Here is a 20,224-nt window from a genome sequence, read left to right as displayed (position 1 = left end):
TTGGATTTGGAGAAGTGTCGATTACATTATGGCTGTGTAATAAAATTTTTATTAAAACTACATTACATTGTAGACACTTTGCCCCTATCTCCTCACATCCAGCCACAGAAGCCTTTATTCTGCGAGGCCAAAGTACAGAGCTGGAGGGAAACCAACCAAAAACGAACCAAAATTGACTCACTGTGCAGCAGTGCTGGTGATGTGGACCAACCGAGGACTCACACTCTTGATGGGATGAGGACTCACCAGACACTGCTCTGTCCCCAACTGGGCTTCCTGTGGGTCAGGGGATTTGTTGGTGGGACTTGCCCCAGTAGTCCCCTGCACCATGCTGCCTCTGTGGTTTTGGTGGTGAAGGGTATAGCACCCAAGGCTGTTTCAGTTCCTTCCAAGAAGCAAGGCCAGCGTCCACATCTAGCTCAGTATGTCTGTAGTCCTGTTTGTGTCTTGTTTCTGACAGGTACAGAGAAAGTCTGATGCCTACAACTTCCCTTTAGAAAGAATACTCTTGGTTTTCATTTCTGTGAAGTCCTGACTTATCACTCTAATTGTACAGATAATTTTGTTTGTGTGTTTTTTGGCAGAACCTGGGATTGAACTGAGGCCCTTGCACTTGCCAGGGAAGCGCTTATTCCACTGAGCCATCTCCCCGATCCTGTACAGATACTTATAAACTTGATCCATTTTAACAGGGAGGCAGACTTAGTCCAAGACTCGCATCCTGAATGGCACCTCCCAAAGAGTTGGAAGTTGGAAGGTCCAAGAGGACCTACTTTTTGTTTCCTTCCATCCCCTTCTCTTAGCATGGACCCCTAAAAGTAAAAGTTTTTGTAACTCCACTAGGCTGGAGCCCCAGAATCCTCTTGCTTAGGGCAGCTACCTAGACACAGGGTCACCTCCAGGCCTGGTTTATTTCTTTTATCTTGGTAAGAATCTGTAAGCTTTTCCTGGGTAAGGCAAGCAACTAATAGGCTGTCTACTCCTAGTGACCTGAGTCCTGACAGCTTTTGCTTGGCCTCAGCACAGTTCTCTGCTTTGTTTGCTGCCTGGGGAGCCCAGTGTGGCCACGGAGGAAGTGCTAATGTGCCCCTAGCAAATCTGTAAGCTCCACTCCTAGTGGCTGAAGCTGGCTGACACCTCTCTCAGACCACACTTAAGTGAGAAAGCAAGACTTCCTTTATGGGCATGGGAAGGTTGAAGATGACAGTCACACAAGGGTAGGAGCCACGCTGAAGTCTGCCTCTGGTGCTGGAAAGGGACTCCACAGGACTTGGCCCCCAAGAATGCCCGCTGAGGTTTTCTACAACTCCTAACTCACTCTGCTTGAATGTTGGATATAGTGCACCCTAGAGCCAGGGACACAGCAGCTGGCTTATCCCTCAGGATCTGGGAGCCCTGAGAAAGCCACTTGTTGCCTGTCTTGGGGGCAAAAGTAGAGACAGCCTCCTGAGCAGGTGAAGGAAGAAGGTGGTAGGGTAGTCAAGGCCATTCCTTCTGCAGCCAAGGATAGCTGTGGGCCAGCAACTCCCGGGAGCCAGGAAACACTGAAGTCAGCTCCAGTTTCTCACAGTCTCCCAGATCACATCTGGCTCTTTTAGGTTGAAGAGTCAGAAACAAAAATGGAAGATGGTCCTTAGGGAATGTCCCTTGCAGCCTGCCTTCTGGCCCAGGCGAGCCAGCCCAGTGTGGGCAGGTGGAATGGAGGGTTGGGGTGGTCTTGGAATGGGGTCCACTCAGGCCTAGAGTCCAGCTCCCGCCAGCACCTAGGGCTGAGGCAGCTAACTCCTTGGCACACAAGCTTCCATCTCAGCCTCCCCAGTGTTGCGATTACAGGCAAGTGCCACCATGTTCGGTTTCAGTGACCTGTCAGTACACCCCAGGGCAGGGCTGCCATGGCATGGGAAACCTACCAATGATTGAACCAGGGTCCTTGTGTTTGCCAGGCAGGTGTTTAGACTTTTAAGCTATCTCCCCGAGCCAAGCTTCCCATCTTTAAACAAGAATAAAAGAGGGCCGGGGAGATAGCTCAGTAGAATAAGCGTGTGTCTGACAAGTGCAGGGTCCTGAGTTCAATCCCCGGTACCGCCAAAAAAAAAAGTCTAAAAGAGGCCTTCAGGGGCTGGTGAGATGGCTCAGTGGTCTAAAGCACCTACTTAGAACAAGCTAAGCTAAGCAAAACACAGGTACTGCGGTTCAATCCCCCAGCACCACATGCCAGCCAGCCCCGACCCCTGGTGGGCTGAGCTGGCCACACACACAATAAATAAATAAATAAATAAATAAATAAATAAATAAATAAATATAAAAATAAAAGAGGCCTTCAGGGCAGCTGCCACAGGGCTATGACCCCAAGGTTGGGGTCAGGATGGGGTAGGGCAGAAGCTGCAAAAGAACCTGAATGTAGGGCTGAGGAGATGGCTCAGTAGAATAAGTGCTTCCTTGGCAAGCGCAAAGGCCTGAGTTCAATCCCCGGTTCCGCAAAAAAAAAAAAAAAACCTGAACGTAGGCCAGAGGACACAGCAGCAGCTGGTGCTAGAGCCTCCTCCTTAACCCTGCAGTCCACACCTTGGTGGCCTCCAGCTCAGCCCACTGCTTGTCGCCCAGCTCCCTTACCCCACACCCTTTTGAGGATTGTAGGGCTCCACACCAGTAAGAGTAATTTAAAAGCCAAAGAAATAAATCCAACAAAGTTATGATCCTTTTCACAGTACCTCCTTCAAAATACTGGATTTTGCCAAGGGTGGTGGCCTACTCTTGTAATATCAGCACTCTGGGAAGCTGAGGCAGGAGGATCACCGTGAGCCCGAGGATCATCAGGGCTCTGCACGGTGTTCAAGGTCAGACTAAACTGCACAGCGACTTACTGTCTCAAAAAAAAATAAAAATAAAAATAAAAATAAAAAAAAAATTCCTCCTAATTTAATTGTAGAGGCCCTGTTTCTCTGAGCGTGAGTAGAAACCAAATAATATTCTACCGCACGCATCCAGCCCACCCTGGTTTATTCCCATCACGGAAAACCTTACCCTTCAGCGCCCAGCCTCGAGGTCACCTCCTCCAGGAAGCCTCTGGATGCAGTTCCCACCGGCTCCCCCTAGCGCGGCTCTTACCAAGCGGTACAGGGATTCGAGTCTCCACCCCAGCTTGGGACCCACGTGTGCTCATGGCTTCGCAAACGCGATGGAGAGAAGGTGACCACTTAAAGCCCTTCCCTCCGGCCTGGCGAGGACCTCGGACCGGCAGCGCCTGGCGGTCGCGGTCCCTCCCTCCACCGCGCTCCCGGCTCGGCCGCGCGCACCCCGCGCTCCGCAGGAACCCAGGCGCGCGCTTGTGTGCGCTTTGCACCGCGAGAAGCCTACTTTGTAGCAACTTTTCTGCGGAAGTTTGCTCATTCTGGACGTTGGACGCTCAGGTGTTGCCCACAGTGCTAGACAATCCTCAGAAAGCCCTGCACTGCCTGACAAGCTCCGCGTGAGAAGCCTGCTTGTCCGGGCTCAGGAAGCAGAAACTGACACAGCACCTGGCAGAGGATAAGCACCGATTTGCCCTGGGGGCCACTGATACTGCTCTAGACTGGTGGTGGGACCGAGAGGAATCAGACAGCCTGGCACCCCTCACCTTGCACATCTCCTAGCCCAGCACTAGCCTTGCCCAGTTTTTGTGTCCTGAGGACGCTGCCTGCCAGGAGCTCAATGAGTCTTGATGAGTGAGGGCTTGGGCTCTCCCATAAGCCCAGAGGCCTGAGGAAGCACACAGGTCTCTGAGCTTTAAACTTCAGGAGCTCACACTCGTAACCCCAGCACTCCGGAATGCTAGGCAGGCTGACCATAACTCTGAGCCCAGCCTGGCCAAATTGATGAAACTGTCAAATAAAAAGGAGGTGGGCAGGGAGATGGCTCAGTGGAGTAAGTGCTTGCCTGGCAAGCACAGGGGCCTGAGTTCAATCCCTGGTTCTGCCAAAAAAAAAAAAATTAAAAAGTGCTGGAGGCCAGGGATATAGCTCAGTGGCACAGTGCCTGCCTGGCAAGCACAAGGTTGTGAGTTCAATTCCTAGGATACAGCTCAGTGTGAAGGCCCTCACTCAATCCCTGAACTGCATAGAAGCTAGGCTGTCCTCTCCAACATAGAGTTGGCTTGAGACCAAGTGACTCTCATGGCCCGTCCCAAACAGCCATCTTAGGGCCAGCAAAACCTGGGCTCATTCTACTTTACCCCAGCTCCTGTGCCCTAAACCACACTTGTTTTTCAGCACACAAGTGATGACCTCTTCCTCCTCCATGCTGGCCAGTCTGATTTTTCTCCATGTCCCTTGTATTCATGCATCAAAAATGGGGAGGTCAGGTGTAGCACCGCATACCTGTAGGCCCCAGCACTGGCGGAATGAAAACACAAGAGAACATAGATGGCTTCAAAGTTCATTCCTGGTTCAACAAAGAGAATATCAGAGTTCCTTGACTCCTCTCAGAGCTATTCTGGGAACCCTAAACCTGCTTCAGTAGCTGCCTCTATTTTCTGCCTGTGATAGGTGGAGGCAGGGTTATGAGGAATTACAAGAGGTGTTTTGTTGTTGTTGTTGTTTTTAATGTATTTGGTACAGGGTCTTACTATGCAGCTCTTACTCATAGTGATCCTCCTGTTTTCAGCCTCCCCAGTGCTGGGATTACAGGTATGCACCACCATGCCCGGACTAGGTTGCAAACTCAGCAAGCCCAGGGGAGGGGCCAGTGTGGCATCTGGTACCAGGGATTGGGGATTGACAAGAGGTGTTTTTGAGGCAAGGTTTCTTTATGTGGATCAGACTGTCCTCAAACATCCCCCCTCCTCCCTCAACCTCCTAAAGTGCTGAGATTATAGGGATATGCCCAGCGAGGCAGAACAAGATGTTAATAATAGCAGTGCAGCACAGCACAGCACATTAGAAGCAGGGCCCAGGCTGCACTGGCTCTCCTACCTACTTGCCATGGTCTAGTGTAAGTGCCTGGACCTCTCTGGGTGAGCTGGTTCAGCCCCCAGTTTCTTCCGCAGCAGAAGGATGCTGCTGCACTGAAGCCCTTCTATAGAAACTTGGCTCTCTCCTCCCCTTTCCAAGTGTGTCCTACTTGTCCAGGACACAGCAGGTTCAGAAATGGTGACTTTCTCTTTCCCGGTCCTAGAAAGTGGGCAAGTGCTTTTTTTTTTTTTTCACAACCAGGGATTGAACTCAGGCTCTTGTGCTTGCCAGGGAAGCACTTATTCTACTGAGCCATCTCCCCAGCCCCATGGAGCATTTTCTTTGCCTGAGTTGTTCTTGACAACCGGGTCAGCAGCCCAGTGCCCAGTTTTTCTGCAACTCCAGCATTGCCCAAACCTTGCCTGATCTGCCTCACTTCCTTTGGTTTCACTGTGGCAGGTCTGTGGTTTGCCCAGCCCACCCTTGGAGCAGGGCTCAGCTCCAAGGAGAAAGGGAGGGAAATCCAGGATACAGATACTCTAAACTAGTGGTGGTGAACCCACAGCATACCTGCCACAGCAATCTGTATCCCCAAGTGCTGACAATTGAATCCAGCCAGCATCTTCACACTGAGCTACAGCCCTGGCCCCCTTTTTTTCCCTCTCAGGCTGGACTCAAACTTGAGTCCAAAGTGCTAGGATTATAGACCTGCAAAAGCAGGCCTTGCTTATAACCTTTCCTTTTTCCTCTTCCTCATTCTTTTTATTTTTTTTATTTTAGGGAAGGGTTTAAAGGGTGTTCAGGGTCTCACTACTAGATCGAGCTCATAATGATCCACCTGTTTACAGCCTCCCAAGAGCTGGGATTACAGGTGCTTGCCAACAGGCCCAGTCTCAATTGCCTTCTCATGTGCCCCAGGGGTGGGGCCTGCAGGCCTGGGATCAAAACTCAGGTCCCTGTGCCTGCTTGCAGGTGCTTTAATCTGCTGAGCTATTTGGCAGGCCCTATCCTCCCCTCATTCTCTTATTCCTCATTTTTTCTCTTTCTTTCTTTTTACAGTGGGTGTTGAATTCAGAGCCTTCATGCTGAGCTACATCCCTACCAATGTTTTCTTTTGTTTATTTTTATTTCTTACTAAGTTGCTAAATTGTCTGAGCTAGGCTCAAATTTGAGATCCTCCTGCCTCAGCCTCCCAGAGTGCTGGGATTACAGACCTGCATCACCAAGTCTTGCTCTTTCTTCCATTGTTTGGTACCTTTGCCTATCCCCAGAGTCCTCTCTTTTCTGTCTTCCTCAGAACCCAGTCCCCTATTGCTGGGCCATCCTTGAAATTAAGCAGAGAAAAGCAAGGGGAGGAGTGGTGCACGCTGCCTGCCTCAGAGATAGCCCTCCCTTGCCTGGCCCACACCTCCGCGGCAACAGACCCAGGTATTGAGTGCCTAGTGGCAGGAGAGCCTCATTTTTCAGGGATATTGGGAGACACACACACAAAAATAGTGCTAAAGTAGCCTGGCCCACACCTCCGCGGCAACAGACCCAGGTATTGAGTGCCTAGTGGCAGGAGAGCCTCATTTTTCAGGGATATTGGGAGACACACAAAAATGTAGTGCTAAAGTAGCCTGGCCCTTTAGCCCCACCCCCGCCCTGCCAGGTGAACCGGCAGAGACCCGCTCAGCCCCACAGCGGGCGAGCGCGCTCTACTCAGCAACAGTCTGGGCTTTGGGTCAGTTGAGTTTTCCCTAAATTTACGAATGAAGAAAAGCGACTGGATGACCTCTTAGCCAGTGGTCCCGACGAAGCGGCGTGCACCTTAATGCCGCACTCTGGGAGGGTAAGGCAGAGAAATCAAAGTGTGAGCGTGGCCCGGGCAATTTAAGGACTTAGTACAATTGATCCTACTGCCATGCTGTCGCATTTTAGAGAGATTTCACGCCTCCTCTCCTTGTTTTTTGTTTTTCTGGGTTTTGTTTTTGTTTTTTCAAGCCTTGCAATGGAACCCAGAACCATGCTAGGCAAGTGACCTACCACTGAGATGTTTCCCAGGCCTGAGTCTTCAGGTTTTTGGTTTTTTTTTTGTTTTTTTTTTTTTTTTGCAGAACCGGAGATTGAACTCAGATCCTTGCGCTTGCCAGGGAAGCGCTTATTCTACTGAGCCAACTCCCCTGCCCCCTTCAGTTTTAATCTTACAGCAACTCGCGAGGACAGCAACCTTGAGGGAGATCGGCAATAAAAGGAAGTTAAAATTGCATAAAGTCACAAGCAGACTCGAAACTCCCGAGCTCCGAAGGACAAGACTATGAGAAAGGACTTCGCACGACCCGCCCGCCTCGGGATGCAACAGGGTCCCCCTGGAGCACTTGGAGAAATCTAGGATCTGTCTCCGGACCTTGTTCCCAGCGCGCCCGGAAGCTGGGCGCTTCAGGGAATGGGGGTGGGAAGCAGCCTCGGCTCGGCCCCTGGCCCTTTCCAATTGGGCGCACAAACTGGGGTGGGGCTTCTTTTGGAGGCTGAAGGCCTTGAACTCTATTGAGACTTGGAAGACAGCTCAGGATGGATGGGACCTCCGAAGGAGCCCAGGAAGCCGGGCTGGCAGAAGAGCACCTCCTTCCAGGCAGGGTCCCCGCCCAGGGAGCCGATTGGAGGAATCGTTCTCAGCCCCAGGGCCAGGGTGGAGCCCCTTGTCCCGGAGGACCAGACCTGGACTCGGGTGCCACCCCGCGGAGTAACCCGGAGGCTTCCCGGTGGTTCCAGCGCCCGCCGGACTCCCGCTAGCTCTGAAAGTGAAAGGAGTGGGCGGAGGGGGGCGCGGCTCAGGCGGGGCTGGCGCGGAGGCTCCGCCCCGGCAGGCTGGGCCCGCGGGAGCCTAGCGTCTCCAGTCCCCGCCGTGCCGCGGGCTGTGGGTTTGGTGCGTTCTGCGCCGGGAATGACCCTGCCTGGGGGCCCGACCGGCATGGCGCGGCCAGGGCGCGCGGGGCCCTGCAGCCCTGGGCTGGAACGGGCACCGCGCCGGAGCGTCGGGGAGCTGCGCCTGCTCTTCGAAGCGCGCTGCGCCGCGGTGGCAGCCGCCGCCGCCGCCGGGGAACCCCGGGCCCGCGGGGCCAAGCGACGCGGGGGCCAGGTCCCCAACGGGCTCCCGCGGGCCGCTCCGGCGCCGGCCATCCCGCAGCTGACGGTGACGGCCGAGGAACCGGAGGCACCCCCAGCCAGCCCCGGGCCACCCGAACCGGAGGGGCGCTGGCTCCCGGCCGCGGGCGCACACCTGCAGCAGCCGCGCCGCCTTTCCACCTCGTCGCTGTCTTCTACCGGCTCCTCGTCGCTGCTCGAGGACTCTGAAGACGATCTGCTGAGCGACAGCGAAAGCCGAAGCCGCGGCAACGTGCAGCTGGAAGCCGGCGAGGACGCGGGTCAGGTACCGGCCGGACGAGCTCGGGGCGCTCGGGGGAAGCCGCCGGGAACTCGGGTCGGATCCGGCTGCCTCAGCCGTGGGTCCGAGTCCCATAGTGGGAAGAACCTGCAGCTACCACGCAGTTGGCCATGCCGACCTCTCGCCTTGGCAGTGGTCACCCGGAGCTGAGAGGTGGGACTGGGGGCTCGGAGGGGCTCAGCCGGGCGCTTGAACCTCGGCGAGAGTCGGGCGCACAAGGCTCCTTCCCCGCCCCCTCTTGGAGCCGCGGCCCCACCCCCGCCGTTGCCACGGTTTCCCGCTCCTGAGTGGGAGTGGAGCCGCTGCCGTCTGCTGCTGGTGCCCGCGCGAGGCGTGGACGCAAGAGGGAGGGGCGTGAGCTGCGAGGGAGCGAGGCGCAGCCCTCTTGGGGCGCCGGGCCCGCCCGGCTGCTGCTTTTGAATGTGGCCCTGGGGAAAGGTAAACTGAGACCGAGAGGGGTCTGGATGGGCATGCTAACCACTGCCTCAAGGAACCTGAGTCGGGGCCAAGTTTGACCTAGGATAATACAGGTCAGGATGCGTGAAGTCATTGCGAGCGCCCATCCCTCAGGGGTGTGCATCTTTGGGACAGCTTTCTAGTAACCCATGTTTTTCTTTATGGTATCAGTAGTTGGATACAGGCATCCATAGCCCCACCCCCACTTTTATTTTTTTATTTTGAGAGGGTCTTGCTAAGTTGCAAACTTAGCTGGGCTCAAACTTGAGCCAGATCTTCCTGGCTTATCCTCCCAGAGTGCTGGGCTTACAGATGTGCACCACCATATCGGGCTAACCAAGGCTAAATGCATTCACGGCGTGCTGTGAGCGCTGAGTTGCTTAGACCCACATTAAGCGAATGTCTCTGGAGCAGGGAGTCCCTGGGCGCCAAAGGCCTTCAGTGTTTCCAGGGCTGCCCAGAAGTCCAGACCGGTGACAGGGTTAGCCGCAGACGTATTCCAGGTGAGGACACCGCGAGGGGCAAATGCTGTGGCTCAGCCTGGGCCTTCTCGACCCTGACCCCGCTGCGTGGTTACCTTAAAGCAGGTGCAGGAGATTGTGTGGCTACTCAAAGTAGTTCCATGACTCTGGGACCCACCACGACTTCCAGTATCTGGAAGGCAGCAGACTTGGTGACACCCACGCTAGCAGAGCAGGACACCACCCACCTATCTGCACCACACCAGTTGCAGGTGCAGCCCTCTGTCCCGAGCCTGCCGCGTCCCTCGGGCCACTCCTCCTCTGTACCGGAGCCAGGGCCAAGGTTCCCAGGGCAGTAGCAGGAGGAGCCTGGAAAGGACTCCTCCTACTCCCCTCCTCAGTCCGCCCTCGCTCACATCTCTGACACCTAAGAGGCGGGCTCAGGCGTGAGGGCAACCCGCGGGGGAACAGGGAGAGTGGGAACCCACGGAGCGCGGGGGAAGGCCCCCACCTGGACTCCGGGACCAGTTGCAGCCATGCTTTGGGGTCTTGAGTCTCTCACACTGATGGACCTCGCTGTCCTGGGCTCCCCAGGAGCTGGTGGAAGCTGAGTGCCCTTCCAGCCCTGGAGCCGCATCTTACAGGTCTTCCCATCCCCCAGTTTGCTCCCGGGGCCTCCCCGAAGGCAAACAGGCACTGTGGCGCAGATAAGCCCGGGGCTGTTGACAGAGGCTGCCTAAGTCCGCGTGGAAGCGCCTCCAGCGGACTTTGCGCTTCAGCTGGACTGTCCAGAGACACAGTGCTGGCCAGGGTGCCTTTAGGGCTTCCCCAGGCTGGAAACGGGCTCTTCCAGCTAGGAAGGATGCGCTCAGCACCTAGCTGGCCAGTGCCTTGCACCACAAGCTCTGTGTGCTTCTGCTGGGCGCATACCGCTGTCTCTCACCCCCCACCCCAGGAGCTAGCCAAGGCAGGGCAGGTAGACCAGGCCACTTTGCCACCCTGTTTACAGCAGCCTTTCCTCTGGTGGAGGGAAAAGTAGGGACAAAGAAACCTGACAATCCAAGAAAAGGACTGGAAGGCTCCCCACCGGGGCAACCATGAGCCCCTAACAATCGAACAGTGGGGTGGCTGTAGCGGAAGAGGGGTTGCTTGGCCCGCGTGCTTCTGTCTTTCTCCTTTTCTTGCTCCAGGCTAGGGAAGGAGACCTGGATGCTGGCCCCTCCTGTACTCAGAACCCCCACACCTCACTTTCCACTAATTATAGAGCAGAATTTAGGTTAACAGACTCCCTTTTTAAAAAGCGAATGCCTATGGGAAAGTGAAGTCGTGGGTCACTTATACCTTGGTGCAAATCATTTTATAAATTTAAACTGATTGCTCTCCCCACCACCACCACCACCATCACCATGGGGAGTGCTAGCTTGATAGGACAAATGGAGCATGGGGAGGGTGCTGGGCTGGCAGAGTGGCTGGAGGCAGGATGAGTCCAAAGACGGCAAATGGCCTGTTGTGGTCAGAGGATGGCTCCAGCCTGGCACTGCCCACACTGTGCTCCCTGCTCAGCCCAGGGCACTATTACAGAGGGTCTCACTCACTCAGCTCTTCTGCCTTCTGCTCCAAGATGATTAAGTCACATCTCAGTGGAGGTCAGCCTGGGTCAAAGCAGTGGGCTATAGTGGCAATAGATTTCATCTATAATATCAAAAGGCTGCATTCTGATGCCCGTATAACTCTCACTTGCTCAAAGATAGGTCCTTTCTTGTTGTTTATGAGCCAAAATCCCCACCCACCCACTCACCAATGATTCCCCCAAGAGGCTCTTTGGCTGCATTCACTTGTGGAGGCATTATGTTCCCTGAGGAAGGTAACTCACTGAGGTGGAAGGTGATGGACTGTTGAATTCCATCACATCTGGCCTGACTTCTTCCATCTTGACATTTACTGGCAAGAGAAGCCTGTCATAAGAAAGCTCAGGAAACTAGGTATGGTAGTGCATGTCTGTAATCCCAGCATTCTGGGAGACTGAGGCAGGAGGATTTCAAGTTCAAGCCCAACTTGGGCAATTTAGTGATTTTTCTTTTTTAAATGTATTTGATACAATCGCTTCTCGGCCTTTTGGCTAAGATCAAGTGTAAATGTATTTGATACAGGGTCTCACTACGCAGCTCAGACATAGTGATCGTCTTGTTTTCAACCTCCCTAGTGCTGGGATTACAGGAGTGTGCCACCATGTCAGGTCTTGTGGCCAGCTCAGCACACCTAGGGGCGGGCCAGTGCAGTATGTGGTGCCAGGGATCAAACCTGGGTCCCTGCACTTACCTAAGCAGGTGCTTAGTCTGCTGAGCTATCTCATTATCCTTAATTTAGTGATTTATTGAGACCCTGTATCAAAATAAAAAGTAAAAGAAGGAGGACTAGAGTAAAAAGAAAGCAAGCCCAGAAGTTAGCTGGGAGGACTCAGCTGAGGTGCTGGCTACAGAGTCCTTTGTTAACGACTGCTCTTGACTCACATGGGACACAGCCAGGTCAGGAGGATAGGTGACCTTGTTTCCCTTCTCCATGTTGTTGAGCGTAGCCAATCACCTCAGCCCCTCTGGCCATTCCGCTTCCTCTTCAGCACCCTCATTGCCTCCATGCAACCCCAAGAGAAAGGAAGCCTGGTTTGGTTACCTTGCTCTGCCATCAGAGAGCTGCTTCCCCTTCTACTAGGATGACTATGGAACTCACTAGATCCATCCTGGTCCTAGTAGCCCCCACATTCTGCTAACGGGCCCCCAAACTTCCAGAAGCTCTTCCTTGAAACCCATTCCCATGACTGGGAGGCCAAGCCCATGTTTCTGCACAGCAGCATCCTCCAGGTGCAGAGCACTTTGTAAGGAGCTCTCAGATTAGTGTCTCATTCAACCCTGTGTGTGGCGGCATGGACCTCAGAAGGTGCCGAAGAAGTTGGATCACACGGAAGACACAGAGCTGGTAGGAGCTTCAGCTGGCCACTGGGAATCTGGGCAAGGAGTGATCAGACGCTAAAGCCCCTGAGGCTCAATTGCCTTTTGTAAAATCCCTGAGCCCGCCATGCCTGGACACCCTCACCACCAGATGGGATGAGAGAGAAGGACTCTAGGATGGCGCTGATGATGGGTGGTACACGAATCACCGTCCTGGAATTTTACTTGATGATTTGGAGGTGGGGAGTTTTATAATAAAGCTCGAATTTATTATGCATCAGAATGCAGACCTTGTGTGTATTTAAAGATTTTAAAAGGGAGTTTTGAAAGAGATGTCATGCTTCTAGTGGGCTGCTTCTGGCTACACCCCCAGATCCCGGATTGCACATGTGATCACGCCCTGGTGTACCATGTGGGGACGTAGGTAGAAACACATGAGCAGTGCTGTCTGAGGCAAGATGAGAAGGTGCCTTGCAGCAGTGTGTGCAGGCAGTAGATGGTGGCTCGCTTTAGGGCAACCAGTGGGTCCCCCATGAGGAAAGACACCCACATGGATGACAGTGTTTTCTCAGGCTCACTCAGCTACCATGCCAAAGCCAGGACCGGATTCCCCTGCTAGTCTCCACCTAGTGCTTTGCTTCCAACTCTCCATGGAAAGGCCTTTGTCTGCCCGCCTACTCTGGCCACCTCCTGAGTCCTCCCTCTCCTGCTGTAATCGCTCATTGCTGGTTCCTGGCTTTAGTCCTGTGGGAACCTGGGCATGACACCTCTGAAAGGCGAGTACTCTTTAGAGGAGGTGGCAGATATAGCGACAGGAGCACACCCAGGCACCTCAGGGTAGACACCTTGCTAGAGGTGGCAAGTGAGACGGTGTGGTGCAGGATGTTTTCACGATCAGTTAGAGGCCAGAGCAACAGTCATAATATAAATGCTACCCCCTAAAATCTCCATTCCCTACATTGATGACTAAGATGTCAAGGCCACAGCTTTGCAGCCTGTTTTCAGGGCTTAGCTTTCTGTGTCCAGATCAGAAGGGAGGGTGCCTGGGTTTTGCCAACTAGCGAGGCGCACGTGGAACCCAAAGATGCTCAAGGGCCTTGCAAAGCTGGGTCCATGAGTCACTTCTTGCTGAAACAGTAACTGGCACTCACAGTTTAAGGTAAGAGAGGTTTACTCTGTTCAGGTTCCAGTCTGTGGTCCCCTGGCACTAAAGCAAAGATGTCATGGTAAAAAGGTGTGGCAGAGCAGGGCTGCTCACTCCAGGGCCTTGGCATGGAAAGGGGGAGTGAGTGTCAGAGGAAGGATGTGGAAGCATGCAGGACCAAGGCCCACCTCAGGACCCACCCAGACACAGGCTGAAGTGTGTTCCTCCTTCCCAGGGTAGATCCCAAAGCCAATCCAAGTTGACACTCACTTTAGCCACCCAGACCCCAGAGCCTTCCCACTAAGCTACACTCCCAGCCTTTTTTTTTTTTAAATTCTAAAACAAGGTCTCACAAACTCACTAAGTGGTCCCTCTAGGCTTGAACTTGAGCACCATGATGAGTCTCCTGCCTCAGCCTCCCAGGGTACTAAGATTACAGATCTTTTTTTTTTTCTCCACATTCAGCCCAAGTGACCTGCCTCCCCTGAGCCTAGGAAAGGGCTGATTCTGTGTTTTTTTTTTTTTAAATTTTATTTTAATTAATTACTTAATTAATTTATTTATTGTGTGTGTGGCCAGCTCAGCCCACCAAGGGGCGGGGCTGGCTGGCATATGGTGCTGGGGGATTGAACCGCGGTCCCTGTGCTTTGCTTGGTTTAGCTTGTTCTAAGTAGGTGCTTTGGGCCACTGAGCCATCTCACCAGCCCTGATTCTGTGTTTCTTTTAACAAGAGGTACTAAGGTCCTAGGTCAGTGGCAGGAAACCTTTTAGAGACTGAGTGCCTAAAATGCAACCCCAAACCCACATATATATTGTGAAGTGGCAACACTGAAAAAAAAAAAAAAAACCAAAAACCCCCTGGGTGCTGGGGTGGCTTGGCTAATGTGCTGACAGAGAGCTCTGTGCCTGCTGTGACCTGCATGCTATAGGTTCACCATCTCTGTCCTAGGTGAAGGAATCAGTGATCTAAGTTTGTCTGGCATCTGCTTCATGCTAAGGAGTAGGACTGGGGAGCTGAATATCAGGTACACTGAGCCTAAGTTAGTATCACAACATCCCATAAAGTATAGTTATGTCCACATTCTATATATGTATAAAATATTTCTTTATGGTGTCTCATTGTGAAATTCAGCCTGGCCTCTAACTCAGGGTGGTACTTTTGCCTCAGCCTCCAAGTGATGGGTTTACAGGCATACCTGTCTCTTCCCCCGTCTCATAGATGAAGAAACTGATACTGAAACCCCCACCTCTGACCTACCCAGAATTCCCTGGCAGTAGATCTGAGAATCTCTATTAAAAGTCACCATCAGCTGAGTATAGTGGCTCATGTAATCCCACCACTGGGGAGACTGGAGCAGAAGGGTCTCAATTTCAGGCCAGCCTGGTTTACATAGCAAGTTCAAGGTCAGCCTGAATGATATAGTGAGATTCTGTCTCAGAAAACAAAAAACAGTGTGATGGGACATACCTGTAATTCCAACACTCTGGGAGTCTGAAGCAGTAGGATCAAAAATTCCAGGTCAGCCTGGATTTAGTGAGACTCTGTTTTATAAATAAAGGGCTGAGAAACTGGCCATGGTGGTGCACACCTGTCATTCCAGTGCTTGGGAGGCTGAGGCAGGAAGAGTGCTTTTAGTATGAGGCCAGCCTGGGCTACATAGTGAGACCCTGTCTCAAAAAACCAAGTGAGGGCTGGCTTAGTATCTGCCTGGCAAGTACAATGTTCTGAGTTTGGTTCCCAGTACAAACAAAAAAACAAACAAACAAAAAAAAAAAAACAAGTGAATGAATGGGGATTTAGTTGTGTGAAGGTCCTGGTTCAACTCCCTATAAGGATGTAAGTGTGTGTGTGTGTGTGTGTGTGTGTGTGTGTGTGTGACCATTAGATAATTCCCTTGCTCACAAAAATCACCAGTAGAGTAGGCAAGGTGGTTTCTCAATGGGGGAGCTAGTGGGAACCTGGGCCTGCGCACAGTAAATCCAGGGCTCGGTTTTCCTGTTCCCACAGCTGGGGTCCCTTGCCCTTTCTCAGTGTGTGCCAACCTTAATCTTTCCCAGTGCCTGAGGGGCAAGCAGAGCTTGAGGCTCTGGCTGCTTCCCTGAGCCTGGGCAGGGAGTGCCTGCGACCCTGAGGTACTACCTGCACATTGGGACCCATTACTTTCAGAAAAGCCACTGGCAGAAGATCCGCACCATGGTGAACCTGCCGGTCATGAGTCCCTTCCGGAAGCGCTACTCTTGGGTACAGCTAGCAGGGCACACGGGTGAGCAGGGGTGTTGTGGGCAGTCATGGGTGGGCACCGCCAGGCGCGCACGGGTTGAGGGGGACGGCCTTGCTCACGGTGGCCTCACAGGGAGCTTCAAGGCGGCGGGCACAAGCGGGCTGATCCTGAAGCGCAGCTCAGAACCGGAGCGTTATTGCCTGGGCCAGCTGATGGGGGATGCGCTGCGTGGCTGTGTGCCCACCTTCCACGGCGTGGTGGAGCGTGATGGCGAGAGCTACCTGCAGCTGCAGGACCTGCTGGATGGTTTCGACGGGCCCTGCGTGCTCGACTGCAAGATGGGCGTCAGGTGCGCAAGTCGCAGGGGTTCCCTGAGAGTGGTGGGAGGGGTCCCCGCGTGTCCTCATTCCCCTGTCTGTGCTCCACAGGACTTACCTGGAAGAGGAGCTGACCAAAGCCCGGGAGCGCCCCAAACTGCGCAAGGACATGTACAAGAAGATGCTGGCGGTGGACCCTGCAGCGCCCACCGAGGAAGAGCATGCGCAGCGGGCTGTCACCAAGCCGCGCTATATGCAGTGGCGGGAGGGCATCAGCTCTAGCACCACGCTTGGCTTCCGCATCGAGGGCATCAAGGTGGGCCACGCCTCTCACCCTGACCTGCCTGCCAGTCCACAGTCCCTCCCTTCCGCACCCTTTGAGGAACTGGGAGGTGCCACTGCCCTTGTCAGATCCTCTTCCTCGGGTGGGTGGGGCCCTCACACTCCCTGCCCACCTCCTTCAGAAAGCTGATGGCTCCTGCAGCACTGACTTCAAGACCACGAGAAGCCGAGAGCAGGTGACCCAAGTCTTTGAGGAGTTTGTGCAAGGAGATATGGAAGTGCTGGTGAGAGCCTGGGCCTAGAATCCTGAGGTGCTTGATCCCAAGGATGCCTCCTGCTCATCTGTTCTAGTACCATCTGCTGCCCTCCCCCAGCATTTGTCTCACTGTGTTAAAATTGTTTTGCGGTCCTTCCGTCTGGGCCCTGTGTAGGCTTGTCTCTTCCTCACAACTGAATTTGCTAGCTGAAAATGCATGGTGCCTGCAAGGTCTCCCTCAGCATGCAGGTAATCTGCCCACTCTACCCTGTCTAGAAAAGGTATCTGAACCGCCTGCAGCAGATCCGGGACACCCTGGAGGTCTCCGAGTTTTTTAGGAAGCACGAGGTAAGAGGCCTGGGTGGGCTTAGGTGCTGGGGGTGGGGAGTCCTCAGAGAGGGGCTGTGGCCTAACTGTGGGGCTCGCAGGTGATCGGCAGCTCGCTCCTCTTCGTGCACGATCATTGCCATCGCGCTGGCGTGTGGCTCATCGATTTTGGCAAGACCACGCCCCTTCCAGATGGCCAGATTCTGGACCACCGGCGGCCCTGGGAGGAGGGCAACCGTGAGGACGGCTATCTGCTAGGGCTGGACAATCTCATTGGCATCCTAGCAGGTCTCATAGAGAGATGAGGCCAGGCCCTGTTGCCACTTGGGCCTGCCGGTCAGAAAGACATGGACCTGTGGCTGTGACCCCACAGTGCATGCCAGCAAGACCAGACCCCGCTGCGCGGGCAGTTGCTCGGTCCTGCAGGGCCAGGTGCCAACCACTAAGGGGTGCGTTGCCAACACAGGGAGTTGGCCTCACATAAGCCCCAAATTCCCAGAGCTGGATGACACTAGTTTAGAGGAGGGGAGAACAATGGGCTTCTTTGTTAGCTCTGAACCTCTCCAGAGGGACCAGATAAAGAATTGCATTTCACAGGTCTAGATCTATTGGACAGGCTTCTCACACTACAGTGGACTCCCCAATAAAACTCAAAAACCCAGCTTTTATGACTCGGTCTCATTCCCTCCCACTCTGGTCCCTTCTTCTTCTGGACTCCTTCACATCCACTCAGATCATGACAGATGTCAAAAGAGCTTTTATTAGAAACATTTGTAGGGTTAGGAGCTTCTCAGATGGATGTCCCTCATGGGAAAGAGGAATCCAGGTCTCCCTGCTGACCCCTGGGGCTATTTCCAGCATAGAAAGCCCAGTGTGGCCAGGATGACCCTGAGACAGACCCAGGCATGCCTCAAGGCTGCAGCAGACAGAGGCTACTGAGATAACAAGCTACTGTGGAAACCCAGGAAGCAGTGGAGGAGCCTTCGCTAAGATCAGTGCTGAGTGCTCACCTTCAGGGCCCTCTGGGCCTAGGAACCATAGGTCGGATTCCAAAGGTTCTGAGGTTGGAGGCCTCTGGGTTTGAGGGGCTTGAGGCCAGAGGACAGCCAGTAGCCAAGATGGCTTCCTTCCAAGCTTTTTGGGGTCTTTGGACTCTGGCTCTGGGGTTCTGGGGATCTGGGATCCTCCCAAGACCTATTCTCCAGCCCAGAAGCCCCTTCCTCTTCCAGAATAGGCTCCAGAGTCATTGACAGGGGCAAATTCAGCACATCAGGGTCCTGTGATGGGAGGGTGGGAATCACAGAGCCATTGAGGTATTTTTATGGCTTCCAGATCTGCAGGGAAGGGAGTGGAGGGCTGAGGAAAGGGGGGCTGGGCACACCTGAGTGCAGTACTGGAGGTGCTGCAAGATGCTGGCGAAACTGGGGCGGAGCTCAGGCTGATGCTGCCAACACTGGGTCATGATACGGTACCTGAGGTGGGGTGGGAGTTGGAGCCTACCCATGGTCTCCCCGGCCCTCCCTCATGGGCAACCTAGAAACTTACACTGGCCCCGGACAGCCCCGAGGGGGGTCCATCCGGCTCCCTGCAGTGACGAAGTCCAGCACCTCTAGATTGGTGCGCCCAGGGTAAGGCATGTACCCCAGTGAGAAGATCTCCCAGAGCAGCACCCCAAAAGACCTGCATCACAGGGGGGGAACAAACAGGTGAAGCTCATCAGTCATGTGCAACCTTCCTTTCCCTCAGATGAGGCAGGATGAGCCTCTGGATAGGACAGGGAGCAAGAAGAGGGAGTGTCATCACCAGGAGTCTGTCTTGGATGTGAAGATGCCCTCCAGAAGGGCTTCCGGGGGCATCCACTTGACTGGGAGGAAGGCGGGGCCACCCCTGCGGTAGTAACTGTCCCTGCAGGAAGGAGGAGGAAAACAAGCAGCTGTTCAAATACCATCAAAGTGCTGGTGAGCTCCTGGAAGCCCAGCTTTCCCACCTCCCCAAGCTCCCTACCCATAGATATTTCTGGCCATCCCAAAGTCTCCAATCTTGGCTACCCGGCCAGGCCCAGTGCAGCTTAGCAGGCAGTTCCGGGCAGCAATGTCTCTGCAGAATGAGGAAAAACAAAAACTACAGTCAGAATTCAGCTTTGGCCCTTCATGATGCACTTCCCTAAAAGTCAGCTGTTAGGGCTATTCCTTGAGCAATGAGTTGGGGTCGGGGGTTCCCTAGCCAGGAATGCTCCTGACCTGTGGATGAAGTGATTCTCCTCCAGGTAGTGGCAGCCCTGGGCTATGTCCAGGGCCAGCTGCAGCAGGTCCTGCATGGCCAGAGGTGATGGTTTGCCCTGGGTCAGACAGAGGGTATGGAAGTCCATGCTGGTCTTGGGACACATGGACAAGATCTCTTTATTTATTTATTTGTTTATTTATTTATTTGGTGGTACCAGGGATTGAACTGGGGACCTTGCATTTGCCAGGCAAGCACTTATTCCACTGAGCTATCTCCCCAGCCCCCAAGATCTCTAATTTATAGGGGCCTTTAGGCCCAGGGAAAGGGCTCACCAAATGAGGCTGGCTCTCCACCAGGAAAGTCTTCATGTCCCCTCCAGACATCAGCTCCAGAAGAATGAGGCGAGGCGCAGCCTGGAAGCTGAGCCCCACGCAGCGCACAATGTTCTGGTGGCTGAGCTTGCTGGGTGGGTGGGGGCACATCAGGAGATAAGCAGGTTCTGGGGCCATGCACTGCAGAGGACCTCCGCTCCAGGGAGAAGCCATTCCTGCAGGTGGCCCCTGCCCATCCCAGGCGAACCTGATGATGTGCACCTCCATGAGGAAGTCCAGCTCCTCCCGGGGAGAGCAGAGCTTCCGCAGAGCCTAGCGAGGAAGAGGGCAGCAATGCTGAGTCCCACCAGACCCTTGGGGAGGGCAGTTAACCCTTACTGGAAGGACCACTCATCTCTCCATGGTGCCCTGGTTTCCACCCCCAGCACGAAGTTCCACCCCTCTCACCTTGACAGCCACCTGCAGGGGGCTGGGTTCCCCAGGAAGGCCGGTTACCAGGCCCTGATACACCTCCCCAAAGGCGCCATGGCCCAGCGCGCTGCAGGAAGACAGGTTGGGAGTGGGTTAGGATCCCTTCATCTGCTTTGTCCCACTATACGCTCAGCTGACTTTATCTGAGCTCTGCACCATGGATGTCCAGAGCATAAGACCTGCAAGGTGGGTGAGTGCTGGCTCCAAAGCCAAGGCAAAAGGAAGGTAGAGCTGGGTTGGATGTTGGGATGGGGTTACCACTTAGACTGTTGCAGATACTTTTGCAGTTGCAGGGAAGGTGGCTCTGGAGCTCCAGAAAAAGTCATATTCCAAAGTCTCTACCATGCCAGAACTGGGCTAGAGAACTAACTTTGAAAAAGTTACCTCCCGGGGCTGGAGAGATGGCTCAGTGGTCTAAAGCACCTACTTGGAAAAA

General features: G+C 54.0%; 2 protein-coding genes across 8 annotated transcripts in view; one reads left to right on the top strand and one right to left on the bottom strand.

Moving 5' to 3' along the window:
* Positions 1-7,758: 7,758 nt before the first annotated feature.
* Positions 7,759-17,414, top strand: Itpka (inositol-trisphosphate 3-kinase A). Of its 2 annotated transcripts, XM_004623392.3 has the most exons (7): positions 7,762-8,337; positions 15,526-15,622; positions 15,713-15,929; positions 16,009-16,213; positions 16,362-16,463; positions 16,712-16,783; positions 16,864-17,414. In XM_004623392.3, the coding sequence occupies exons 1-7, from the start codon at positions 7,852-7,854 to the stop codon at positions 17,065-17,067; spliced, it is 1,383 nt and encodes a 460-aa protein (XP_004623449.1). In that variant the 5' UTR covers positions 7,762-7,851; the 3' UTR covers positions 17,068-17,414. The 2 variants fall into 2 exon arrangements, with proteins under 2 accessions (XP_023568627.1, XP_004623449.1); XM_023712859.1 differs by lacking the exon at positions 16,362-16,463 and having other exon boundaries at positions 7,759-8,337.
* Positions 17,415-17,513: 99 nt separating this feature from the next.
* Ltk (leukocyte receptor tyrosine kinase) overlaps positions 17,514-20,224 on the bottom strand; it is a 9,749-nt gene continuing 7,038 nt past the window's right edge. For 4 of the 6 annotated variants that reach the window (XM_023711364.1, XM_023711360.1, XM_023711370.1 and 1 more), the window contains 9 exons: positions 19,765-19,855; positions 19,565-19,629; positions 19,318-19,447; positions 19,003-19,136; positions 18,770-18,859; positions 18,566-18,670; positions 18,308-18,442; positions 18,144-18,234; positions 17,514-18,039 (listed from right to left, as the gene is read on the bottom strand). In XM_023711364.1, the coding sequence (XP_023567132.1) occupies positions 17,791-18,039; positions 18,144-18,234; positions 18,308-18,442; positions 18,566-18,670; positions 18,770-18,859; positions 19,003-19,136; positions 19,318-19,447; positions 19,565-19,629; positions 19,765-19,855 (1,090 nt within the window). In that variant the 3' untranslated portion in view covers positions 17,514-17,790. Of the gene's footprint in view, positions 18,040-18,143; positions 18,235-18,307; positions 18,443-18,565; positions 18,671-18,766; positions 18,860-19,002; positions 19,137-19,317; positions 19,448-19,564; positions 19,630-19,764; positions 19,856-20,224 lie in introns of all 6 variants that reach the window. The other 2 variants (XM_023711381.1, XM_023711389.1) reach the window with 2 other exon arrangements.

This window comes from Octodon degus, unplaced genomic scaffold, assembly GCF_000260255.1.
Source record: "Octodon degus isolate 3935 unplaced genomic scaffold, OctDeg1.0 scaffold00002, whole genome shotgun sequence".
Classification (NCBI taxonomy): domain Eukaryota; kingdom Metazoa; phylum Chordata; class Mammalia; order Rodentia; family Octodontidae; genus Octodon; species Octodon degus.
This window is presented reverse-complemented; position numbering and strand designations above follow the sequence as displayed.